The sequence below is a fragment of the Numenius arquata genome, chromosome 2 (assembly GCF_964106895.1).
Source record: "Numenius arquata chromosome 2, bNumArq3.hap1.1, whole genome shotgun sequence".
In the NCBI taxonomy this organism is placed as follows: domain Eukaryota; kingdom Metazoa; phylum Chordata; class Aves; order Charadriiformes; family Scolopacidae; genus Numenius; species Numenius arquata.
The window spans coordinates 80,506,202-80,532,154 of record NC_133577.1 but is presented as its reverse complement, the minus strand read 5'-3'; the positions used below and the strand labels follow the sequence as shown (position 1 = coordinate 80,532,154).

Here is a 25,953-nt window from a genome sequence, read left to right as displayed (position 1 = left end):
CAGCACCGCCCCTCCGGGGCGGAAGTGAGGCGCTCTCCGGCCGCCCCCCCTGCCCTCCCCCGGTGCTGTGGCTGTCGCCGTCGCTATGGAGTAGCCGGAGCGGGACGGGGCCGAGCTGGGGCCGGAGCGAGAGACGGAGCCGGCGTGACAGGCGGCCCGCCGGGGCCCACAGGGCGACGGACAGCCGGGCGGTGTGCCGGCAGCTTCCCGCGGGCTCAGGTGAGAGGCCTGTCCCCTGCGCCCTGGGGCAGCAGCGGCTTCCCGTGGCCTAGTGGCATTACGCGGGGGGGGGCAGGGCCCGCTGGGAGCCCGGCGCTGAGGGGCGGAAGGGAAAAAGGGGCCGCCCCGGAGGGCGTGAGCGGGGCCTGGCGGGGACCGCGGAGGTGCCGGAGCCGGCGGATCGCGGGTCACCCGCTCGCAAACGCCGCCGCAGGCAGGCTCCCTCCCGGCTGCCCCGCCGCGGTTACCGGCCCTCCGGGCAGCGGGGAGGAGGGAGCTCCCTGCGCCGTGCGAGTCCCGCCTCACTGTAAACAACAGTAAATATTCGCGGGTGGTGGTGGTGGTGATGGTGGTGGTGGTGGTGGTTGAACTGGCCCGTGAGAGACAGCCCAGAGGTTTGTGCAGCCTTGTAGTTTGGGTTTCGCTTGTCAGCAGGCGGCAAAGAGATGCCCCTGCTCGGGTCTCGTTCCGGGAGTTTTTAGTAGGGTTTTGGTTGCAGCTTGGAATCGAAATACTGAAAAGAAAAGAAAAAAAAATAATATCATTATCATGAAGGTGACTTGCAGTGAGGGCAGCTACACCGTGCACAGCAGCGCATCATTGCGTTTGATCACCCTGTTGTTTTTGTAACGGATGCAAAAGCTTTATTGTGCCTGAATTTTTTTTTTTTAATTTTTTTATTTTTATTTTTTCTGTAAGACTCAGTTGTTCTAGCACCTATTTCTTATGTCAGTTCATCGTTGTTTGCATCACATCGGTGGGATAGGAGTTTGGGTCGGGTGGCATGAAGTACTCGTGGCACCTGCCTGCTGCCTTGGTTCACAAAGCAGAATCCCAGCCTGTTACAGGTCAGACTACGGGCAGAGTGTATGGTGAACTGCTGTACGGTGTGCACCCGTATCCATACATCAGATAAAGCTATGAATTAGCTCAAGGATAAATTAATAGTTTTAAATCACACCATTGTTTTTCATGAGTGAGAATTACAGAGCGGTGAGGAATCTTTGTTTTGGATTTACCTTTATTTCAATATTTTGAATGTTTTGCCTTGTTTCTTTTTGCTGCGTTGGCTGTTCCTTGCTACCTTGCCAGGTGAATTGGTTGTCATCATGCTATCTTATTGCTGCTGATCTACTTCAGCACAAAGACCATTATCGATTGTGAGGGAAATTCGTGAAAACAACACACTGACCATCCCTATTTCTTTTTAGGATTAGTTCCAGGTTTCATGGACTTAGTATCAGTAGCATTAATATTATCCATGAAATTCAAACAGGAAGATATCAAGGTTCTTACATGTTTATTGCCTGTCCTGTGTTGCTTGTTTGAACACAGTTACTTGTAAGATCTCGGATTTTTCTCATTTATTATCTTTTAATGTGAAATGAAAGTTTCATTGTGGGTGACTGACTTTATTGTCCCGTGGTTGTTAATTTTTCTATAAAGAGTAGTTCAGTCTTAAAAGAACTGAACAAACCTGTTTTCATACAGGTGAGAACTAAAGTTGCATATTTCAGATATGGTTAAATCATCATGATTTGTGGTATTATAGAAACTACCCAAAATAGATTTTTTTTTTTTTGTTTTTTTTTGGCATGGATTTTCTAGGTACATTGTTTCTGTTGATATATATGGAGTCTAACCATAACTAAAGTTGTTAATAACAATTGTTTTTATAAAGCAAAATAGCTATTTTAGATTACAGTCCAAATGTCGACCTGAGGGTTTCTACAAATTTAAAGTTAGATGGATGTAAACTTAAAACCAGTCTGCTTATTGAGAAGTAAGTTTCTCAGTACTCCTTGCTCAGTAGTTTAATTAAACAGTAGTTTGCATACTGTCAGGATGGAGAAGAACAGGTTGGACAGGGTCTACCAGGCTTGATGTTTAAATCCTAATCCTTCAGACAATGGAATGCTGGTAACATTCTCGCCTAGTGGCTTTTCCAGGCTTCTCACTGCAGTTAGTCTGTCACCCACAGCAGAGGGCACTTCTGATTTATTCAGTACTACACCATTTTTTCCACCACATGTATAGAGAATCCCCCTTTCAAATTTATACAAAGGAATTTGAACACATACGTGCATGCATTTTCTTCATAGTATCTCAGCGATTAATTTTGCAAAGCATCTCTTTAGTTTTGGGAATTCTAACACAACAGTGTGTTGCATTGATATTAGAGAAGGTCTGATGGCTGAGAGCAAATGAAACAATGCAAAAAGCAAAAGATTTAAAACCAACTAATTAGATTTTTTGTTATCTTAAACTCATTAGGATCGATTTTATAATCCTTTAGCATATAGAGTTTGTCCCATGGAACAGCTGCAGAATAAAATCTCTGAGAGCTGGAAATACCTATGGCTCCTATTTAGAATACTCCATGATCCTTGTTTCTACCTGTTTATCAGGTTAATGAAAAGTTCCATTATATAGGGATACTAGCCAATGTCTAATAGCTGTTTGGTCGTGGGCTGCACAGCTAGGAATTGCATGCATTTTTCCATAGCACAATTCATAAAGTAAAATTAATATATTGTAATAAAATGTAACCTACTGTAATGAAATTACTTAATAAAGGAATTCTATGTTTCCATAATTTATTTCCAGCTGTATTCTCAACAAAACACTTAATACAGCCCAAGCAAGTACATAATTATTCTTAAGATTATGTCATTGTATTAGGACTTTGCTTCTCATATCTAAAACTCACAGTCCCCACAATTAAGACCAACTCCACCTTCAACGGGCTTGTAGTCATATCTGGGTCTGCTTCTGAGTCATCCCATTGAAGCCGTAGCTACTATTTCTGATTTCAAAGTTGAATATTTGCAAGATCAAGATCTGTGCAGCTGTATACTTTTCTTGTTTATAATATATTTTCTTAAAGCTTGTAGTCTGATTCTTCATTTAGTAGCACAAAGTTGTGTCACTCAGCTGACATGGGAATTGGAGAAATGTCTGTGGAGCCACAGGATTAGTGTATTTCTAGATTTCTAGATTTCTAGCCAAGACAGAGCAGCATAGATGTCCTGCTTCCAGCACTGTGATAGAGTCTGATTAGGACTAGGTTAATACTGTTACATACATTTATACTGGAGCGAATTGTTCAGTAACTCATATAACTTTTTTAGAAGTTTTGTTTAGTATGTTTATTACCTCTTTTAGAAATCAAGTCTATCTTTCCAATTTAATACTAATCAGATTATTTGTCCCGATTTCTAATGGAATCAGATCTATAGTACCAGCGGGGAGAAGGTGTGCACGTCCAAATAACTTTAGTGTGGTTGATTTCAGTCAAGTTTGACTGAGGTATACAAGTGTCAAAAATAAGTTGCTACAGGTTTTGTGAGGCTAAGGAGCTGTGGAGAGGAAACAAACTCCATCTTTGTCTTGAATGTAGAAAAAGCTGTGGCATAAATGTATATATTAATAGATACCAGATAAACTGTGTAGACCAGAACATTGCCTTATAAATGTATATAATACAGTGGGAAGAAATTTAATTTATACAAGCAAGCACCTCACATCAGATCAGAAGGATATTGGGGCTGATTAGTCTCAGTGCTCACTGGATTATTTGTTAGTGCCTTCTGCTTCTTTTGTCTTTCTTACCATGACTTGGTAAACATCTTCTTCATCGTTACAGAATCTTGTCTCCCATTTGAATAGGAATGACATTCTCTATTTTTCAAAGAAGTAATTGTATGCAAATTATATGCCAATGAGTTGAGGCAAATAAGGTCATAAATGAAAATAGTATTTCTGCAAATTTCACTATGTATTCTGCTGTCTTAGGTTTATTTTACTATAGGTTGGAGAAATTTGTACTCTTCACACCGAATTTGAAAGAGCATTTAAAGAAATATCCTTAAATGTTGCTTTTGAATATACCACATAATACTGATTCCAGGAAATCATTTCTTCTTGCATTCTCTCTCCATCTTTGCTCACACTGATACGGAAGATTAACGTTTATCTCTTTTTTTCACTGTTCTTTCCTATCTTCGTTTTTCTTGCGTATCCATTATCAGAGAGACAATTGTATAAATGGGACGCAGGCTTCAGAACTTCCATCTTGCAGAATAAGCAAGTCAGATTTTTTGGCACTAATTGTGACAACACAGGAAACTGTGGAAGTACACACTACAGAGGAAGATGAACTAAATTTTACGTTGCCACAGTCTTTTAGCTCCTAAATTTGGAAGGTGATGTAAAAAACTTCCTTGTCCAATTTTGTTAAAATAAAGCATAAAAAGATGGTTTCTTGTGTCCTTTCTCTGCAGCAGCTGATCAGTTCATTAATACTTAGGTCATACAAATAGTAAAGGCAGCAATCTGCTGGGTAAAATACTGAATTTTGAGCTTGTATTTTGACAGGCATAGTCTAGGGAAGAACACATTTTAAAGTTGTCTTCTGTATTATACACATATATTCTTTTGCTTGTCTGGGATCTTAAGTAATCCTTCCCCTCAGAAAATATGTAGTTCCATAAGCACTGGAATCAAAAGAGCCCGATTTCCTTCAGATTTGGTTTTCTTTGTTGACTGATACTGATATAAAAGGTGTGAACCTTTCCCTTTATGGGAGTAGTTTATAGATTCTCTGCTTTATTCAGTCACCCGTTTTCAAAAGACGTTGAATTTCCCAGTTCTTAATTGCTTTGTTAGATCTAAGGAAGTATGATCAACAGATTCAAAAGTTTTGGAGGAGGAGTAGAAGCAATGACATAGAATCTCCAGGTGTATGTGCACAGATATGTGTATAACTACAAAGCCTCAGAAGTTATATATCAGTATCCTTTTTGTGGGTTACTCTTATATCCTATTGCATCCTTGGTTAGATGTCCTTTAATATTATTGTTTTCAACATATGTCTTACGTTAATAGAAATTGTGAAAGGACTGTGAAGCTTTTTATTCCTGTCTTTGTAGGATAATACGTTGGTGTACAGTTGAGACAATGGAGTCCATGCTGAATAAGTTGAAGAGCACCGTTACAAAGGTAACGGCTGATGTCACCAGTGCAGTCATGGGAAATCCTGTTACCAGAGAATTTGATGTTGGCCGACATATTGCCAGTGGTGGTAATGGTCTTGCTTGGAAGATATTTAACGGAACTAAAAAATCAACAAAACAGGTGGGTTATCAAGTAAGAACCTAAGTTTATAAGCATTAGATAACAGACTGATAGGTAGCGGTTGGTAAGTGGCATTTAAAAATGAAATCCAACCGGGCAGTCTAGTGCTAAGGGTAAGTAAAATGAAACAAAGAACTCAACGTTATTTAAATGTAATGTTCTCAGCTACATAGATGATAATTGCTTTAAGCCTTCACTGCTGGAGAAAGAAGTGGTTCTGCATTCATAGCATACAATTTGAGACCAAGATCAAGAATTAATCTGAGTTAAAAGTGATCTGACAAGAAGGAAGAAGTTTGTTTTAACACGGATTGCTTCCCCAATTTATTTTATCTTGCAGCTTTTTTGGCAGCAGTACTGTCATTTTACAGTATAAAATAATCATGAAGTATGCCCTTGTTTGTTCGCAGCAAAAAGACTGTAGTTTTCTGCTCAGCTGTCATACAGAAATTGAGGGGTTAGAACTGTTAAGTCATGAGATACAGTGACTGGAAGGCATGGAATAGAGGAGGCGGCTGTGGAGGAAGTGAGTTGTGCCTTCCCTGTGCTGCTTTCAGATCATTATTGTTCCCTTTTAGTTTCTTTAAAGTATTAGGGTTTAGAGCACTACAATATAAACTTTTGACTCACTGGAAGTCACATATGTAAATGAAAGTGAGATTGTGACTTGGGAAGAAGGTTTGCCAGAAACAGAGTTTAAGAACTGTTATTACAGAAAATTATTTTGTTGTGCTGGAGAAATGTGGAAAGCTTTTTTTTCAGACTTGGAAAGGAAATAGAATTTTCAACGAGTAAATAGAAGTGTTAATAAGCTATGGCTTTCAGTTAAACTTGATGCAGACGTGATGTGAAGTCACTTAGACAATGAATCAGCTTGCTACAGATGTACCAAAAAGAAATGGACACAAAGGAATAACTTTGGAAAACATGTATGCAATCTGTTAGACGCTAGAAAAATAAACTGTAACAAATAGAGAAGAAATATACTATGCAGAATAAATAATATGTGGAGAATGTGTGACCTGATTGTGAAAGAATCTGAGTAATGTTAAGCAGGTACTTTTGCCATATTCTCAAGCATCTGTCTAGCTGTTGCAGAACTCTATACATCTAGTGTTAACGGAATTTACCCAATGTACCAATTGGGGTTTGTTTTAGTTCTTTTGGTCTTATTCAACTATACAAAGAACTCATAACATTGAAAGTATAGTAGTTTTGATAGGTTTTATACAGTCTCTGTGCCCAGTAAGCATTTGACCTGTAGCAGGTGTAGCTTTAATGTCTGGGGAGTTGTAGCAAGTTTCTTTCACTGACTAATTGACAGTGTATATAACTTGGTTCCTGTCGATCATGCTCTTCAAGCTTTGAGTAGGTGTTCTGACCACTGATTTTGCAGAGTTTTAGTTCAGGTTTTACCACACCTGCAGTATCTCTGTAAACCTTGGCTAACAGCTGTACGTTTGTGTGCCATCATTAGTCATTAAAAATACAGCAGGAGTTGTACTGCAGGGAATTTTAGATGGATGGTGATTTCACATGCGATTACCATTCATTATTAATACTGCCAGTTAGGTAACATCATGTCAACATTCAGTTTGACATTGCAAAATAAAACTACGCAGCAATACAAACAGTTTGTGTTGTGTTGCAATATATTTGTTCTTTAACATTATTTTTTGTTTCTTTTGCGTGTACCTCTTGAATGTTGGCTGGGCAATATGGAAGTGGCTGGCTGTCATTTTCCAAGTGGTAGCAGTCACTTGTGAAGTGATGCACATACTGGCTATATTGCAAGTGCATATATCTAATTTGAAGCTACAAGCACTTAGCTTTTCTACAGTAATGTGTATTGTAATCAGACAAGCAGGATGTAAGGGCTTAATTGCCCGTGTTGTCACTTTACAACAACACAAGTAATAATTTAAGTCACTGTAGCCAGATAAAATAGCTAAATTTGGAGTTTTAGCATTGCAGCATTAGATCTGATCAGAAATTTTTGTTCTTGGGGCAAACGAAAGTCAGCAGTCTTATAGAAGTTGGTCAGTTGAAGTTAAGATTTCAAATATGGATTCATTTGGTTTTTATTTTAAGTCAGTGGACAGTTACAAATATTCCATCTCTGGTGACAGTAGATATGTATGATTTTATTCTTCTTTTCAGAGTTCTGCCTGGTTCTTGCCTTGCTGGTTTTCCTGGATTTCTGAGTGTTTCTGTATTTTTTTATTATTTTTTTAAAATGTGTCTTGTCTTTTCTTGCTTGCTTTATAGCTGACTGAATAACAAGCTAACAGAATGTAAGGAAGTTACTTACCTGTGTGCGTATGTTTGTGTGGTGCTATTTGATAGCTGATTTGCTGTTGTTTGTTTGAAAGATTTATGAGTCTTTCTGGTCATACGTGTGGGCGTGAAGTAACGTGTTGCTAATTTTACAATATGTGTTTCTGCTCAACTTGGATTTTTTAACTTAGTCTTTATGCACTTATATTTTTTTTTTCTGGTGAAATATGGCACTTGGCTTTTTTTCTTTTTGGAAAGTGTGATCATAAATAGATAGGGTAAGGTCACTTAATGTCCTTTTTGGCAGCTCAGTCATAAAAATAGCAGAATTAAGGATATAATGGTTTTCACTTCAAGACTACTGTAGTTGTATTTAACTTTTATTGTAGGATTACTAAATGTATTAATGGTAGGTAAGTCAGCTTTCTGTTGTTTTGGCTCTGCATACAGTAGCTTTGAAATGAAAGCTTCCTACTCTTCAAGCTTTAAAGGCTAATTAATTTTAAAACTGAAATAGTTGTATTGTATACCTTGTGACTGAAACAAACTGATGGGAATGTAGGGTTATAAAAAAAACATTGGCAAGCTTCTAAAAATACCCCCCTCCCCCAAAAGATGGAGGAAAATCTTTTTCTGGCAAAAGAGCAGAGTAATACTGGAATGCTTTCCAGTATTTTAGTTCAGAGACTATTTTGCTTTGCACAGTGGGAGGTTTTGGTAAAACATCATGTGTTTTCATATTGAGTTACATTTGATTATTCATTTAAAAAATGTGTGAGTGCATATGGGTAAAATAGAGAACAAAAATGAAAGGGAAAACAAAGTTTCTAAAATCAAGCACTCTGACAACTACCTTAAAATTTCCTTTGCTTTTACGTTCATGACTTAGTCTTTAACAAGATCACATTTATTTTTTTTCGAGAGCACTGCATCATGCAGTTCACAGGATAGATGGTGAACTGTAGTTATTAAATATTTTGTGGCTTTTTTTTTTTATTCCTTGTTCTGTGCTTAGTCTCTCTGGCATTATTACTCCACACTATTCAAAATGTAATTGAAAATAGAAGGATTTGAGTTTCTGTAGCATTCATCACTGTAGTGCTTGAATGTTTTACAGGTATTGTTGACATGTTTTCTAAGTATGCAATGAGATGAATAGGAATAGGTGTTGCTATTGCATTATCATCATCCACAGTTTTTAGAGTCTTTAAATTAGAAATACTTTCTAGTTTTATTTGCATCTTTTTTGACACACAAACCCACTGTGTTTCCGAATTTTTACCTTCCTCTTGGGGGCAGGAGAGAAAGCGGGTTGGCTTCTTCTGGTTAGGGAGAATCATTTTTATCTCTCTCTCTCTTTCCCCTTCCCCGCCCCCTCCGCTTTTTTTTTCCTTTTAGCAGTTGTGTTGGCTAAGATAGGAGCAGGATTTTGCATTCTCTTTGGTTTATAAGGTGTTTATATGGGTAAATAAGGACATGTTTTAAACTGTCATTGTGTTTCAAACTGGTGTGTGTTTCATAAGGAATGCAGGATTGCAAATGGACTTGGAGGGGTGGTGGGTGGGTTGACCCCAAGCAGCAACCAGGCACCCACACAGCTACTCACTCAATTCCCCAGCCCCAGCAGGCTGGAGGCAGAAAATAGGAAGAAAAGCATGAAAACTCATAGGTCAGGATTCAGACAGTTTAATAGGTGAAGGAAGGGAGGTGCGGGGGAAATAAGCAAAGCAAAGGAAATTGCTCACCACATCCCATAGGTAGAATGATGCTTGTGCCAGTCTCCAAACAAGAGCCGCTTTGGATGCCAAAACCCCCTTCTTCTATCACTGGGCATGATGTGGAGTAGCCCTTTGGCCAGATTGGGTTAGCTGTCCTGGCAATGTCCTGTCCCAATCTCCTGCCACAGCCTACTCAGCCTACCCACAGCCTACTCACTGTCAGGGCAGAGTGGAAAAAAGAGAAAGCCTTGACCCTGTGCAAGGATTGTTCAGCATTAGCCAAAACACTGGTGTGTTATCAACACTGTTTTAGCCACAAATCCAAAACACAGCACCATATGGGATGCTACGAAGAAAGTTAACTCTATCTCAGCCAGACCCAGTGCAAAGGAAAGCTGTACAAAGAAGCTGGGAAAAGGAAATTGGGGCATTTAGTGATTAAAACTACAAGGATAAAAAAACATTATGAAGGAGTATATTAGTGGATACCAGTTTTTTAGGGCAATGGTCAACACAACCACAGTCAAAGAGAACTTATTTACATTTTTCTATTCAGTGTCTAAAAGCTTTCTAGATGAGTTAATATGATTATAGCCCAATTAAACCATGTCCTGTGTCTTGCATATTGTGGACAATGCTTATTCCTGTTTGCACAGGTGACATTTAATTTCCTGGCTAAGGCATTATAGAACTAAACCACTGATCTTTGCAGTGATTCATGTTAAAAATTCTAAATTCTTGGCAGTAACAACAGATATTTTCTTGAAAGTCTTCATCCAGGCAAGTATTTACAGAGTACACATCATAACATACAGCTGGCTCGATGTCATCACTGAGCTTTACCTAACTCCATTTTGAAGTGAAGCGCTTGGCTTAAACATGTGTAAGGTGAGACAGGTGGTGTGGACTATCTCGTGTTTGTGTATAGAACTGAGATTCCAATTTAGAGTGGCCAATCTTGTCCCCTACATACTTGTCCATACTTCCTAACCCAGGTAGTAGCATTACCAGTATACTGTGTTGAGACAAAAGCATGCTGAGCCAGGTGTGTATACTTCCTATCACATAATGAATGAAAATTTGTGTTGTTAAAGATAAGGGTTGTTTTGTCTCTACTTTTTCACTTTGTTTTTGGAGAGCAGTCATATTTTTTAATATAGTTTAGTGTTTTTATGTTAAATTTATTTTTATATCACAAAGTTGGAATTACAACACAACTGCAGAATTAAATAACGAGTAGTCATCTGCAGGAGGAAGCTACTCTTCCTTCAAACCTATGAAATGAAAAAAAGCAAAGTAGAAGCTCCTCTAGAGCTTTCTGTGGAAAGAAGTAACTATGTAAAGCCTTTGCAGGCTTTCATCTCAGGAAGTTTCCATGAGAGTAATTCCAGGCAATGGAATGCCTGTCAGCTACAGTCAGTAGCCTGCCTTTTTGGTGTTGAATATCAGTTCTTGTAAAACAGAAAAGGAAAAATAGAAACAACGTGTTCATAGTCAAAATTTGACTGGGTTATTGGTTCATGCAACATAAAACCCTGAACACTTTTCAGTGTTTCCAAGCATACTATATGGTTTCAGTAATTTTTGTGCATTGGGTGTGTTTTCTATGGCCCATGACTTGGCTCTCTCTTCATTCTTCTGTACAGTAATATCTAGTGACTTATGAGGGTTAAGATACTAAATTGTTGATATGGCATTCTGCATATCAAAATCAATGCTGATTATGAAATTGAATTTCAGAATAGCCTATTGAATTATTAATATCAGAACATTTTAGTGTCCATGAGCAGACAGAGAAGGCTGTATGCTTTCTTCTTGTATCGGATGTGTTTCATGAAAATAAAGGCATTGAAAGGAAGTTGTCAGCTCAAATTATTTTGGTTCTTGACAGTCCACAATGACTAAGTCTACAAAATCAATGTGATAGCAATCATTTTCGTACCTAGAATACTACAATTTTATATATGTACCAGTAAGTGAGCAGATTTTGGATATGTAAAAGTTCTGTCAAACTTCACACAAACAATGCAAGCACCAATAAAACTTATTTATAGCCATCGTAAAATAGTCAAACCGTAGTGATGACCCATACTATGTGATTTAAGTATTCACTTTCTGATTCTTTTGACTAGTCATTAAACAGAAGTGCTTTCAGAAGTGCTGTGTTAGTTTGACATGTTGTTACTGGTCACATACTGCTCAATACATTCACACTTTGTACTGGAAAATATGTATTTTTTAAATAGTAGGTATAAGTATAAGTCTTCCTATCATGGGTTACTTCCTGTCTTGTGTCTATGTTAATGTTTGATCCATCACACTTAAGAGTTGGAGCAGGGAGCTGGTAGGAATAGAAGCAGGAAAAGTGTAGTTAGTCGAGTTAGTTATATGTGTTCACCTGCTAATGGCTTAACGAAACAGGTACCAGCTAAAAAATATAAACCAACTTTTTGTGTATTGGACTAAATTTCTTTTTTTATGTAGACTATTTCTAGAATTCTTTTTTAAAAAATCAATAATATAACTGTTCTGTGAGATTTTAATTAGAATAATGGTTATAAAATGTGCAGTACAAGAGCATAGACTTCCTCTTGGGACTGAAAACTGTATTTTTATATTATTTTCTACTGGTTTCTAACCTTTATTATTATTCATAATGCTTTTGCAGGAGTATGAGAAAGTCTTTCTGTTTCATGGTAAAGATTTAAATTCTTTTTTTCTTCAATTGATTTATTTCTCTTTACTGGCTTCCAAGGCGGTGATGTAATCTAATTTCAAAGTTTTATATAAATGTCTCCATTTTCTCCCACTCCATTTGCAGAGGTTGGTTGGAAGGTTGATTGGTTTCTCTGTTTTTAGCATCTACCGCATTTCTGGGAATTCTTTTTAGACATGTTTAAGCATTTAAAAATTCTTAATGTTTTATCATGTGAATGGTCTGATTAGATTAATTGATTACTGTGACTATAAATTCTCTTTCATGAATGTCTAGTTTTATATAGATTGTACTGGTTTGGAGCAGAATGCTGAGATGGGGTCTGGTTTAATAAAGTGCCACTTGATACATTTAATGACAAATTAATGCATATATGCTCAGAATATTTTAATTGTTCATAGTTGATATAAATGCTTTCATCTACTTAAAATCAAGCTGATTTCTGTCCTGTGGATCCACTGCTTTGTCACTGTGGAGATAGTGGTTGTAGTTTACATATTACTGTTTGTAAACTAAGGAGCAGTAGTACATTAACTCTTAAAATATATATTCCAGAGTTTACATACAGTAACCTGTGTGATTATGACTGGGACAAAGTAAGGACAATATGTATATACACACATACATTGAAATACTTACTGCATTAGTGGGATTGTACTCTTGATTAAAAAAAGTGTGTGTATGTAATTGTGTATAGGCTTGTTTTTTGGCTGTGTAATATATGAAGTGAATTTTGTTGCTTGTTTCTAGGAAGTGGCTGTTTTTGTCTTTGATAAGAAGCTAATTGACAAGTATCAAAAATTTGAAAAGGATCAGATTATTGATTCTTTAAAACGAGGTGTTCAACAGCTAACCAGGCTTCGACACCCTCGACTACTTACAGTTCAACATCCATTGGAAGAATCCAGGTAAGCTGTAGTAAAGTTGAGAGCAGACTTTCTTAGCCATCGTTTTATTATTGAATAAAAAATATCTGGAACATTCAACACATACATCTGATGAGATTTGAATTTACTGTATTTACTCGTGTGAGAATAGTATTCACCCCACTCTCAGGTTATTTTTTTTTTTCCCCAAGCCATAGCATGCATTTCTGGTGTGAATCTAGTGAATTGAATTAACAATATATTGCATTATCTTAGTCCAGTTGTAGCTATAAGGATACACATGACCCTTAGAGCATGAAAATGTTGTAGTTCAATTAATTTTGCTTTTCATAGAATGGCTCGGGTTGGAAGGAGCCTTAAAGATCATTTATTTCCAACCCCCCTGCTCTGGGCAGGGACACCTCCCACTAGACCAGGTTGCTCAAAGCCCCATCCAGCCTGGCCGTGAACACTTCCAGAGATGGGGCATCCACAGCTTCCCTGGGCAACCTGTTCCAGTGTCTCACCACCCTCACAGTGAAAAATTTCTTCCTGATAGTTAATCTAAATCTCCCCTCTTTTCAGTTTAAAAGAACTCTTTTCAGTTTGAAAGAAATCTCTTAAAAATTATTTTATTTCAAATGGTTGTTCAATACATTTGTTCCATTTATTAGATGTATGTACTTACTGCATGTGAGATCGGAGATTTTTAGTATATGTTTTTTGGCCATGTATGTCTTTAAGAGGTCCTCAAATGCCAATTGAGGGAGACAAAATTCAGTGTGTTTTGGGAGTGCTTATTTGATTTACATAAGGTTGGTCACGAGGCACAATAATGATTAGTCTTACACATTTATTGTTCAACTGTAGTGATAACAGCACACTAAAATCTAACAAATAAAATGAAGTTTCATGTTAAAATAGAAAGCTGATCCTACTGAGGAAGATCGTGAGGGTTTTAGAGATTTTTTTCCAAAGTAGTTTTTCTAAATGGTAGCCTAATAAAGATTCATGTACGTTACCTTTCAAACGTCTACATTCTTGATTGTGTCTGTTAACCTGCATTTTTCCAAATGTAGTGGCTTTTTGAGCGGAGAATACTGTAGGAATGCTTCTCTGTCTTTGTGATGGCTACTTAGGGAAAGATCTCTTGGATTAAATGACACTTGCATATTCATATATATCTTTCTTCCAGTACACATTTTGCAATAGCAAGGGTTCAGAGCTGTCACTGCCCCTGTGGTTCAGTGTGCCCGTCACAAAAGCCTAAGGAAGATTTAATTAGGTAATTGAAGGCAGCTCTCAGTACTCTACAACCGTAAATAAACTATTACACGCTAAAGGGCCTAGGGTCATCTCAGTCATAGCATTTGCAAGTGAATCCCAGAGTATATCCCAGACTTCTTTCTAAAATTGTCACAGTATTTTGATTGACTCAGCAACTGCATCTGTAATTATTTTTCCCTGAACTCTCCACTTCAGAAGAAAAGGCTAAGATTCATACCTTGGAGTTTTAAGAAAGCTTTGGTGTTCTTGTGAAGAATTTAAGCCTTTTGGGTAAAATTAATAGTGTAGTTATGTCAGAGTTCTTGTTTGTGAGTTTTTAGTGATGCGTTATGCTTTGCTCCAGTTTTTCTTTTTCTTTCCATACTCAGCACACTCAGCTACTGGTAGAAACAGCAGTAGCACAAAACCTGTCCAGTTGCTTGATGTGCCAGAAACTGATGTAACGGTTTTTGGCAGGGGTTCATAAAAGAAAAATTTGCTTATAATATTTGTGTGTGTAACCTCGTACAAGCAGCCTGTAAGATTTCTTTAGAATTGCAGGTCTTTCCAGAGGGCTTATTCTTGAAGAAATCTGTCATGGGCTCCTTCTGGCTAGACTGTACCTTGCCTTTTTTTGTGCCTCCAAAGTAACATACATTTGTGCTGAACTGCTTGTAAGTCACCCTTTATTCCTCCTTTGGGGGGCAAAGGGATACTTGGTGTACCTGCACAGCTGAAGTAGATACAGAAAGAAAGGCCATACCTTTCTGACCCTACTATGTAGGTAGCTTTTCCACTCTTAATAGAGGAAAGCTCTTTTACTACTCCAAATTACTGGTATTCAATATAATTATATTTAATAGAAATATAGATATTAAGATGTACACATTTTTACATGCATTTATATAATGAAAAGCTATTTATTTATACTTAATATTTAATACAAATACAATATATTTACTTACAACTGATCTTGAATTCCAGTAACAGATGAGCACTGTAATTATATATTTAACTTGTTATTGGAGAGAAGGATAAAAAAGTGAAACTATAAGTTCACTCATAATGTCATTAATACCCATTAAAAATAGTAGTAGTGTGAAGAGTCCCAGATACTTAATTTACTAGATATTTTATCTGTTGCGGTTTTTCCCAAAGCGTATCTGGTTTTGGCCATCACTTTTTTTTTTGTAACTTGTTTTCTTTTTACTGTGTTACTCTGAATGTCATTTTGATATTATTCAGGAAACTGTTAAAGAAGCTGCACTGTATGGCAAACATCAGCTTCTGCAATATTCAATTGCTTTAATTAGATGTCCCATCCTTCCTTTACTCTGGATTTGGTCCTTATTTAATTAGCTCCTACAGTGAAAAATAGACAGCCATCTTTTTAGTCCTTCAAAACAACAGCATTTTGTTGAGTTTATGTTATGAAAACCACTGAATAACTATTCCCTAGGTTATATTCTGTTATCTGTGCCTAAACTGTAACTAAATTTATAAGCTCTATGGTAAAGTTGAAGTCAGATTGAAAATGAAGGACTTTCTCGTTCCATGCTCTGTTTCTTCCTTGTGATTACTACAGAAACAAGTTTTATAGCCCACGTTGTGTTAATAGAAACATGAAAGGGGTGGCATTAACAGAGTGGTAGGGAGGAAACTAAGCAAAGAAGTTATGTCAGGTTTGCTGACACTTATGATTCAATGTATTTTAGTTTTCAATTTTAATTTTTGATTTTAGTTTTCAGCTGTTTTTCCTTCAGAAAGGCAATAGACAAAACTAAAGTAAAACTAAAATTTGGATGAGTAATAAGGGGTTTTCATGTTTCATCAGCCTTATTTCACTTCAGAAAGCAAGCTTGTTAATTACTGAGATACATAAAAACAATGTGGTAGATTCATGCTGAGGTGTTGTGTCTTCTGTGATATTTTTATGGAATGAACAAAAAGTTAGGCTTCTGCCGCCTTGCCTATAACTTTCTATTCAAAAATATATATTTATGCATATAAAGATATTTTTATCTTTATAAAGATTCATATATAATATACCCAAACTATTCTATGATTCTGTCATTAGTGTTACTCAGTCTCAGTTTTCTATGTTCACACTGATACAGTATTTAGTGGTCTCATGAATTACTTGTCCTTAAACTAGGTATGTGTGCTACCAAACATGTAATGCTTTCTCCAGAAAAGCTGTGCAGACCAGTATAAAGCATGTAGATACAAAGAATGACTATGCCTATGAAGTTTATGAAACTGAGACTTACATTCTTTTCAGGACTTCAAAATTTGAAATTTTGAAGCCCAGTGTTACAATCGGTCCACTTTATGTGTGGACGTTTGCTTCATCTGTGCTTTTCAAACGCTGCTAACACAAAAATGCATTAAAAAAATCTGTATTTTTTAATGATGAAAACAATACATAACATAGTTTAGAAAACAGTTGCTTCACATGCGAACTGCAGTTCATACAACGAGCGTATTTGTGTTTGCACCTTTTCTATTCGTTTGCAGAAGAAAAGACTCTTCAGGTGCTACCTTACATTTTATTAATTTTGTTTCTGATCGTTGTCTGACCACATTAAGTGTTGCTTCAGTCAGGGATGTGTCAGTTTTAGGCACAGCTAAAAGCCTGATGTAACAAGTTTTAGTAATAGTAAGAGTTATTTGTTTGATTTCCTGGACAAGAAAAGCATTGTTTTGTTAAAACTTTTTATGAAGCATTGTATGAATCATTAGTGATGTATGTGAATGTTAGAGAATAAAATAACTTAAGGCTGATTTCTACATTCTAATATTTTTGAGTACTTCAGATATTTATATATTTCTGTCTAGTTTAATATTACTTACAACGATTCAAAATCTGAAATATAACATGTTTTTAAGTAGCACCAAGTGCTCTGATAATGTATAATATAATGTTTGTATGGTTCTTTGTTCACAGTCAAGAGATTTATTACATTAATTTACAAGGAACGTTTTTATGTATTTCCTCTATAGGGATTGCTTGGCATTTTGTACAGAACCAGTGTGTGCAAGTTTAGCTAATGTTCTTGGCAGCTGGGACAACCTACCTTCTCCTTTACCATCTGACATCAAAGAATACAAACTTTATGATGTGGAGACCAAATATGGTTTGCTTCAGGTATGACACAGATTTTTTTCTTATGCTTTTAGTATTAATCATTGTTTTATAGATTTGTAAACTGCCAAAGTTTTGTCTGCCTATGGTAAATGAGATAATTGGGAAGTGAGAGATGATAGTGCCCTGATCACTGTAAGTATAAGAGGCTGGAGGCTCTAAGTTGCTACTCTTTTTGCTTATTCTGACATGGAAAATATGAAATCAAATTAAATTTAATTTTCCATGTAAATATCTGTGCTACAGTTGTCTCTCCCATACGTCAATCTTTTCTTTACCTTCTGTGGAGGAACAGTAGCTCCCAGGTTTTACTTGGTGAATATGTTGATCAACTTTCAAAATAATTTTTGTTCCTGTGCTCTAATGGTTAATCAGCATTATTAATCTCATCTGCTGATGAGATGTTTAATGTCCTTCATATATAATATTTAAGACATAGCCTAAAATAGAGGTGAAAAATGGTTTCTTAGTTAACTTACCAATTTAACTGTGACCACAGAAACAGAATTTTTGGAAATGTCTTACAGGATATTTGGGGAAATATTTAACCTGAAATAATAATCTTTTATTACAGGTTTCTGAAGGCTTGTCATTTTTGCATAGCAGTGTGAAAATGGTCCATGGAAATATTACTCCTGAAAATATTATTTTGAATAAGAGTGGAGCATGGAAAATCATGGGCTTTGATTTTTGTATCCAGTCAACAAATCCATCTGAACAGGAGGTAACAGATCTTTATACTTATCACCATTAAATTTTGAATTCAGATCTTTGTCTGAAACCAGTTTCATGACCTTGTATTTCAGTACAGAATCTTTTATTTAATATTCACATCTATATTTTATTGGCAGGAAGTGTGAACGTATGGCACAGGTCTGGATTGAAGTGCTGCCTTTGGTCATCACAGAAAAAGAGTTTGAGTTGGCTTAGTGGAGTCAAAATAGACTAGTGATGGTTTCAGACAGAGGCTGAAGCCTGGGCCACTTACGCTCACCTGCATGCTAGATGACATGCAAAGCTACCTAATTTAGTCCCTTGCATTCGCTTAGTGTCTGGTTGCTGCCTCCTAAAATGAATTCACGTTATAGCTCATGTTTCCCTCTTACAGCAGTGCTTTGATTTTACATTACACTTCCCAGCTCTTAATATTCAGACTTAACTGCATCAGCTAATCACTCTAAGCTACAGACACAGATTCTTAACAGTTTTGCCTTACTCCATTTCTGTTTCATTCATAATTGAATTTGAGTGGATTAATTATTTTTCACTGCTGGAATTTAATATTTAAAATGTTCTTTAAAAATCTCTAATAAATGTACTTTCTTTTACTTCTCTTGCAGCCAAAGTTCCCTTGTAAGGAATGGGATCCAAACTTGCCATCCTTGTGTCTTCCAAATCCTGAATATCTGGCACCAGAATATATTCTCTCTGTGAGCTGTGAGACAGCCAGTGATATGTACTCTCTAGGAGCTGTTATGTATGCAGTATTTAATAAAGGGAAACCAATTTTTGAGGTCAACAAGCAGGATATTTATAAAAGCTTTAGTAGACAGCTGGATCAGGTATTTGTTCTATTTGTGACTATTATTCATTGATTTTCATATTTGAAAAGTTACTGTTTTAAAATAGATTTAAATATTTAGAACACAATACCAGTGCTCCAACATAAACAATCCACTAATGGTCTCTTTTACCTTGCATGCTATCTTTATAACAAGAAAAAAGAATCCCAGCAAAATACAGGAAATAAATATATGTGTAGAGAAGGTTACTTTATAAACTACAAATTTCATTTTTCACATGATTTCTCTGTAAACCTGTTGAATGCTGGTCTTGTGAAATAAGTACTTTACCTGTTGGGATGAACAGTGTGAAACACAAGACAGTGAATGACTTATGAAGGACCATTGAAGGTGGCTGAGTTTAGAGTGATTGATCACTTTACATAGCAATTGGTATCCACTTAACTATCAGCTATTTCACGTTCTTTGTGGACTTATGAATATTAACAGAAGAGCATTAATCAGATCAGCTGACATAATGTATATATGCAAGTTTTCTGGTAATAACTTTTTTGGGTGCCCATTGCCTTAGCTGTTTGTACTATATTTTAATGTGTGTAGACAACACCTCAGGTAATAACTTTTACCTGTTTAAAAATATTGGGTTTGTGTTCTCTGATAACCTGAATGCAATGAGAAGCTGGAAATAGGGAAATGTGACCTGAAGCAGGTAGACTGTTGGGAGACAGCAAGAGGACTATGAGGGATCAGAAGCAAATGGGTTACAAAAGGGGTGAAGGGAGGGATATCAAAGGTGTGGGTAGAGAAACCATCAAAAGGTTGAAGTATAGTCCTAATGTATATTGGAAATAGTTATGTACAGGATTTTCTGACTTCATGGTACATGTGCTTAAATTACTTACGCAGCTGAGCCGTTTAAGCTCCAGTACTCTTCAGAATATACCAGAGGAGGTGCGTGAACATGTAAAGCTACTCTTAAATGTAGCTCCAGCAGTCAGACCAGACGCAGATCAAATGACTAAGGTCAGTTCATGGAAAATACAGTAGCCACAGGAAAGAGGGAAAATAGTATTTGATTTGTAGAAACAATAGAGCTATTTTAAAGCATTTTCCTGGTGAACATTTTAGTTGAAATGTTAAATATTTTTAAACTGTTTCGGAAATAATGATGTTGATGGCAAAAATTGTCCTTATGCTGACCTGTATTAATATGGATGAAGTGGGTGCTGAGACAGAATTTAGAATAATCATGCAATGCAGCACTATTTTTTTGCTTTCCAATACAGTTGGAAGTATTTTCTATGTTATGTTTTTATACAATTCAGTCTTTAAAACTGTATTGGAAGGATTATAAAGCTGTAAAATTATAAAGGGCAATAAATGTAAGGATTAACTTTGGGCTTATGATTTTCAGTGTATTATTAAATATGCAGAAGAATAGCTTAAAATATATTCAGAGCTTACTTGCCATAATAAATCAAAAATTAATCGCAAGTAGAATAATTTAAGTTTTAATTTGACAAACTCTTCCTCTGCTTTTCTATCTGAAAGTAGAACTTAAAAGCATGATTCTTCCTTTGTCTTATACACTATTTTCTCGTATGTGATAGCCTTTCAAGTTCCTGCTTATAGATTTGCTTAGCGAAACAATCTTCCTCTTTTCCTGTCATATAAAAAGATTGTATGCGGAGAGAGAAATCAGTATCTTAACAGTTGGAAGAAATAGTGAGTGAAGAAGGGAGGGGGAACAGGTAATGGTTCTGCCAACATATATGCTGAAAGATAAGTGAGGAAATTGGCGAATATTACTCAGGCTTTGACTCACTTGTCTGAAGCCATATGGTTTTGTGAAGATGTTAAGTCTCTTTTACTACATCTGCACTGCAGACTGAATTGTTGGGTAGAGATATTAGAGCTTTAGTTCTAAAATTAGTTTGTTACAGCCAGCATGACATGAGCTAACATGGAGCTTGACATGGGCAAGTTTACCTTGCTAGCTTTAACTGGTTTGTGCTAATCTGTGTAGAATTCCATGATCGCGTACCTTTTGGTGTGCAATCTAGAAGACAGAATTTAAGTCCACAGTGCAGACTAGCTTCAGTTCTCTGCTGATAGATTCTTTTTTTTTTCCTGTATTGCCCTTCTCTGGTCTGCTTTTCTGATTCTTTTCCTCTTCATTGACCTGCTCTTATCAGCTTCTCTTTCTGCCTTACAGCAGAGCTTCTTTAAATGCTTTTATATCCTTTCTTTTTGCACAAATTTTTCAAATGAAAACAAGTTTCTAAATAGCCTGAGAAATCATGCTTTGTCTTTAACTGTTGCAAGCCCATGAGTTTCAATATATCCCTCCCTAAAAATGAGAATTAACAGGAAGGAGGAATCTTACCCATGCAAGTTTTTGGATGTAGAACTTTTCATTCCAGTCTTTGTAGGTCTAGCATAGCCACTCTTCTACTCTTTTTATTAAGCTGCTAACTGAAAGCTGAATATTTGGGGATGGATTTTTATATAAACAATCTTGTTACCATCATGCATTTTTATCAATCTTTCATTAGCAATGAAGCAGCTCTATTAGTATTAATATGATATCCCACAGCTATAGATGAAACCCCCTGGTGTTTTTATGGTGCCATCTTTATAAGCCTGGTCTATCTATGGACATTGTTCCACAATGCTTCAGAAGACCTGTGCCCTCTTTGCTGAATAATTATAGTGAACAGGATATACAAATGGGTCTGAACATTGGAAAGAAATTTATATAATTACACATTTATTGCATAAATGCTTATTGATTCATTATAAGTTTCCAGGGGTGGTAGCCAGATCTGGATGATGTAGTAGGTAATTCTTTGTTGTAATATTAAATACTAATATCAAATATTGAATTATTCCTAGGAGAACTTTTAATCAAGGTTTTTACTTTTCATTCTATTTTTTTTGTAGACAAAAATTATTTCATCTAAAATAAGTTAATTTAGGCATAACATGCATGTGTTTCCTTAAAATGCTAGGAAAATTCTGTCTTAATAATCAACCTTCATCTGTGAATATTTTACTACTTAGAGAAGTACATTTTTACATACTAATTGTTAGTTGTAGACATGTCATTGTAAAGGTTTACTATAGTGCATTGAGAAGGTAAATAGATGATTATATTATGGAATCTTTGTAACAGTGTCAATGTTGTCTCCCTCCAGATCACAAGCTTTTAATCTTATTTTTAGATACCATTCTTCGATGACGTAGGAGCAATGACGCTTCAGTATTTTGATTCATTATTTCAAAGGGATAACCTTCAGAAATCACAGTTTTTTAAAGGTCTACCAAAGGTTCTGCCAAAACTACCTAAGGTATGTCTGTATGATGTCTTGAAGTAGTGAGTTTAACACTATGGGAACATCTGTTTTTAACATCCTGAATCTGGGAACGCTGGACTTTGTGTAGTGTTGTACCGTAATAAACTGCCATGAGACTGTTTACAATAGAGTAGTAGGAAGGAAGGGGAGATTAGAAAATAATTGGTGTGGAAATACTCCTCAGCTGTCAATAATTCTTTAAACAGAAAATGGCAAATTGTGCTATCAGTATGTGTAAGGAGCCATCATTTGCATGTCCTCTTGTAGTTCATCCCACTTTGAAAGGGAGTTTTCTTCTCTGCACTTACAAGGCTTTCCCTTTGTTTCCAGTTATCACAGCTCTTTGAAGTCATCTTGCCACCTTTTCTTCCAATCAGATTGCTTAGAGTTTTTTTCATAACAAGGCAGTACTTTAATGTTGAATGATGCAAAACTTCCTTCCCTCAACAGACTCGGAGTTTTCTTTGCTAACAGTGCCCAGAAACCTCAAAGGCAAACGTCTGTCATTACACATTTCTTCTGTGTAGTGTTAGACATTATGTCCAGACAGACTCCTTTTCGTAGCTCAGAGCTTCTCAACCATTGCATTAAATTTCTTTATTTTTTAATTCTATTTTGAACTACACAGTGCAAAATTCAGATTTCATGTTTAATAGTCTCTTCTTTTTAATTTAGCAATTTTTTCCTTTGATCAGAAATTATTAATGCTTTGAATTTGGAAGTAGGTGGGATGTATTTCACCTAACTTTAGACAGCCACTGAGTGACCTAATAATCTTTAGGGCACTCTTTTTTGGTTTTTTTTTGTCTGTCTTGAAAGTATATTGTATGAGGAAAGAGACTGTGCCCGTGAACTGTATATTTCTCTTTATTGACTTTTAAAAGCATTTAGGGATTTCTAACTCTAAAGTAGTTCATCCACAGTGTAAATACCTATTTTGTCAGCAGAATCCCATTTAGGGAATGTACCTGGAGTTTTACAGGGAGGTGTAGTAGGATTATGTGTTTGTTCAGTGAGTGATGGGGTACTGAAAAACTGATTATTTGGGGGGGGTGGGGTGGGATGTCTTTTTTAAGGGTCTTTTTAGGGTCTTTTTTAAGAAAGCATATGGAATAATGTTTTCAAAATTCATGTATGTGACTGAAAGTCCTATTTTCTGTACAGTTAATTGCTTTCTGTTGATTTTCACAGTTGTTATAGTCTCCACTTAGGTTTTCAGTGCAAAGTAAGCAAAGCAGCACAGTGTGAATTAGCTAAAGTATACTGTTCACATATATAAGAGTTATAAGAGTTCATATATGAGAGTTCAAAATTGAAAATTGTCTATCTGCTTTTCTGTAAATACCAATACGAAAGCTGTTGAGCTGGCACAATAGTAACTTATTGCAATTGTAACTTAGTACAATGTGATGCATGTGTGTGGTTTGTTTTTTTTTTTTCCTTTTAGCGTGTTATAATTCAGCGAATTTTGCCTTGCTTGACTTCTGAATTTGTAAATCCTGATATGGTACCCTTTGTCTTGCCTAATGTTCTCTTAATTGCTGAGGAATGCACCAAAGAAGAATATATCAGGCTCATTCTGCCTGATCTTGGTCCTGTTTTTAAGCAGCAAGAACCAATCCAGGTATGTTAATATAGTTCAGATTACAATTTTTCTCTTTGGTGTTTTTTCCTTGAAAAATGACTAATTGTTCTATTTCCCTTTTCCAGCTTCACACAGATTTCCCAGCCTGCTCTGTAGTTGTCCAAGCAGTCTTGATTCATACAAAATCGATTTTTTCCAGGAAATTCAAAAAACTTCTACCCCTGCTTTTTTAGATGAGTTTTGTGAGGGTATATTTGCATTTAGAGATGAGATAAGATTAGCAAAAAAAAAAAAAAAAAGACATTTAATTTACCACTCAATTCTTACTGTTGGTTGATTTTAGAAGGTGTATTTGTAAGCATTTTATCACTTATCTAGCCAATCTGAGGAGGGTTGTACAGTACAATATTTGCACATATTCTACCAGTAACTGAACATATAATTTTTTTTTTTCTTGTATCCAGATTGCTGATACTGGTATCATGGGGTGGAAAAGTTTTAGCCTTGACACTCATAAAAGTGCTCTTTATTGATGATAATAAAATAGTATTTATTTGAGGGCTGTGCATGGATTTGTGAAATTTCTTAAATTTTTTTGGACAAATGTATTGTGTAAGTAAAATACACTTTTTTTTTTTTCTGTTGTTCACATGCATAAAAGTAGTAAGACATTATCATTACTGTAAAGGAACAAAACGTTTGCCTCCTTTTGTCAACACCATGTACATGATGATTCCTGAGACTTCTGTCACTAAGTTAGGCATTGTGCCTCCACAGGTAAAAGGCAGCTATGTGTTTCTTCTAGCTCACCTGGTTTTACCTGGATGCTGCTGTTTCTCTGCAGAGCGCTTAAGGGGCAGGATAAACATAGGAATTAACAAGCAGACCTTTAATTTCTGGGTTTCAAAAACTGGACCGGAGAACTCTCATTATACCGGGGAGGGGGGAAAAGGGGCAATTGTGCAACTGAGAATACCTCCAAAAATTAGAACTACTTAATGTTCTTTACTTTTGGTACACTGGGGTTTTGTTGGCTATGTTGTTGTCTTGAAAAAATTAAACGTCTCACTGACCGAAAGCCAGTGAACATCTTATTTGTGCTGTTTCCTCCTAAAACGTAACATTGTGTTTTGGTACCTTTAACATCATATTCGTGAGACAATCCTCACAGCAAAAAGTTTGTCTCAAAGGTATATCTGGAGCTTAAGGGGCGGAAAAGCTGTTTTATTTCCTGAGAAATGAGGCAAGCAAAATAGAGACTTGGGGTCAGCTCGTAAAGAGCAAGCTTTGTGAAGTTTTTCTGTAGCTTTCTAGATACAGTATATTAAATTCATATGTTGACATTTTTAACGCACACTAAGTACCAGATGGCTTATTCAACTCTTATTTCTATGGTCTTTTTAGTATCACAAAGTTTAAGTAATCCAGGACAGGTTTTGAAAGTTAATATACCAGCAATTCAGGGAAAAAAATATAAAGGTTCATAGTGCCAGAGGACAGAATTCCAGGTCTGACTGTCTTTGTACAAGACAAAAACATCCAGTTTCTGTGTGTTTGTTACTCATGGAGAGGGGCACATGGGGAAGGTATCAGTGTTTCTTCCTAACACTGATGTCCCAAGATGTTTTAGATTTGTATGAGGCCTGTTACTTGGCTTTTATAGGGTACTTGAGTTAGGAAGTGAATGTATCATAGGGATACATTGTACTGTACTGCAATTCAGCACGAAGAAATTGTTATCCAGTGTTAACTATGTCTTTGTACGTGGGAATTTATCATATGAAAATGGAATATGTAGTTAACTTACTTACTCTTACTGTACTCTTGGGGTTAGCATGGAGTAACTGGTATGCTGTAAATTACCATCCTACCTTACTCTGACATGGCTTCCCAGCGTAGAGAAACCCTTAATTTATATCTAGGGGAACTCATAGAGAGTTAGCGTGTGAAGTACTGTAAATTCATATTCTAACACAGTACACCAAAGTGTACCCTGGCAAGTACTGGGTTCTGTATTAATGAATGAAGCACATCTTTAGCGTTATTGTTTAGAGTGCAACTGCTGCTGCTTGCTTACTAGATGGTGTGTTTGAATCTGTGACTGTGGCATCTTAGTTCCTACTGAAATAGATAAAATGTATCAAAT

At 36.4% G+C, this 25,953-nt stretch overlaps 1 protein-coding gene across 2 annotated transcripts in view; it reads left to right on the top strand.

Moving 5' to 3' along the window:
* The first annotated feature begins 15 nt into the window (after positions 1 to 15).
* The window catches only part of SCYL2 (SCY1 like pseudokinase 2), a 37,275-nt gene continuing 11,337 nt past the window's right edge, over positions 16 to 25,953 (top strand). The window contains exons 1-9 of one of the 2 annotated variants that reach the window (XM_074168204.1): positions 16 to 219; positions 5,151 to 5,355; positions 12,817 to 12,974; positions 17,202 to 17,346; positions 17,918 to 18,067; positions 18,684 to 18,905; positions 19,773 to 19,889; positions 22,091 to 22,216; positions 23,670 to 23,846. In XM_074168204.1, coding sequence (XP_074024305.1) covers positions 5,179 to 5,355; positions 12,817 to 12,974; positions 17,202 to 17,346; positions 17,918 to 18,067; positions 18,684 to 18,905; positions 19,773 to 19,889; positions 22,091 to 22,216; positions 23,670 to 23,846 — 1,272 coding nt within the window. In that variant the 5' untranslated portion in view covers positions 16 to 219; positions 5,151 to 5,178. Of the gene's footprint in view, positions 220 to 5,150; positions 5,356 to 12,816; positions 12,975 to 17,201; positions 17,347 to 17,917; positions 18,068 to 18,683; positions 18,906 to 19,772; positions 19,890 to 22,090; positions 22,217 to 23,669; positions 23,847 to 25,953 lie in introns of those variants that run through there. The other variant, XM_074168203.1, reaches the window with a different exon arrangement.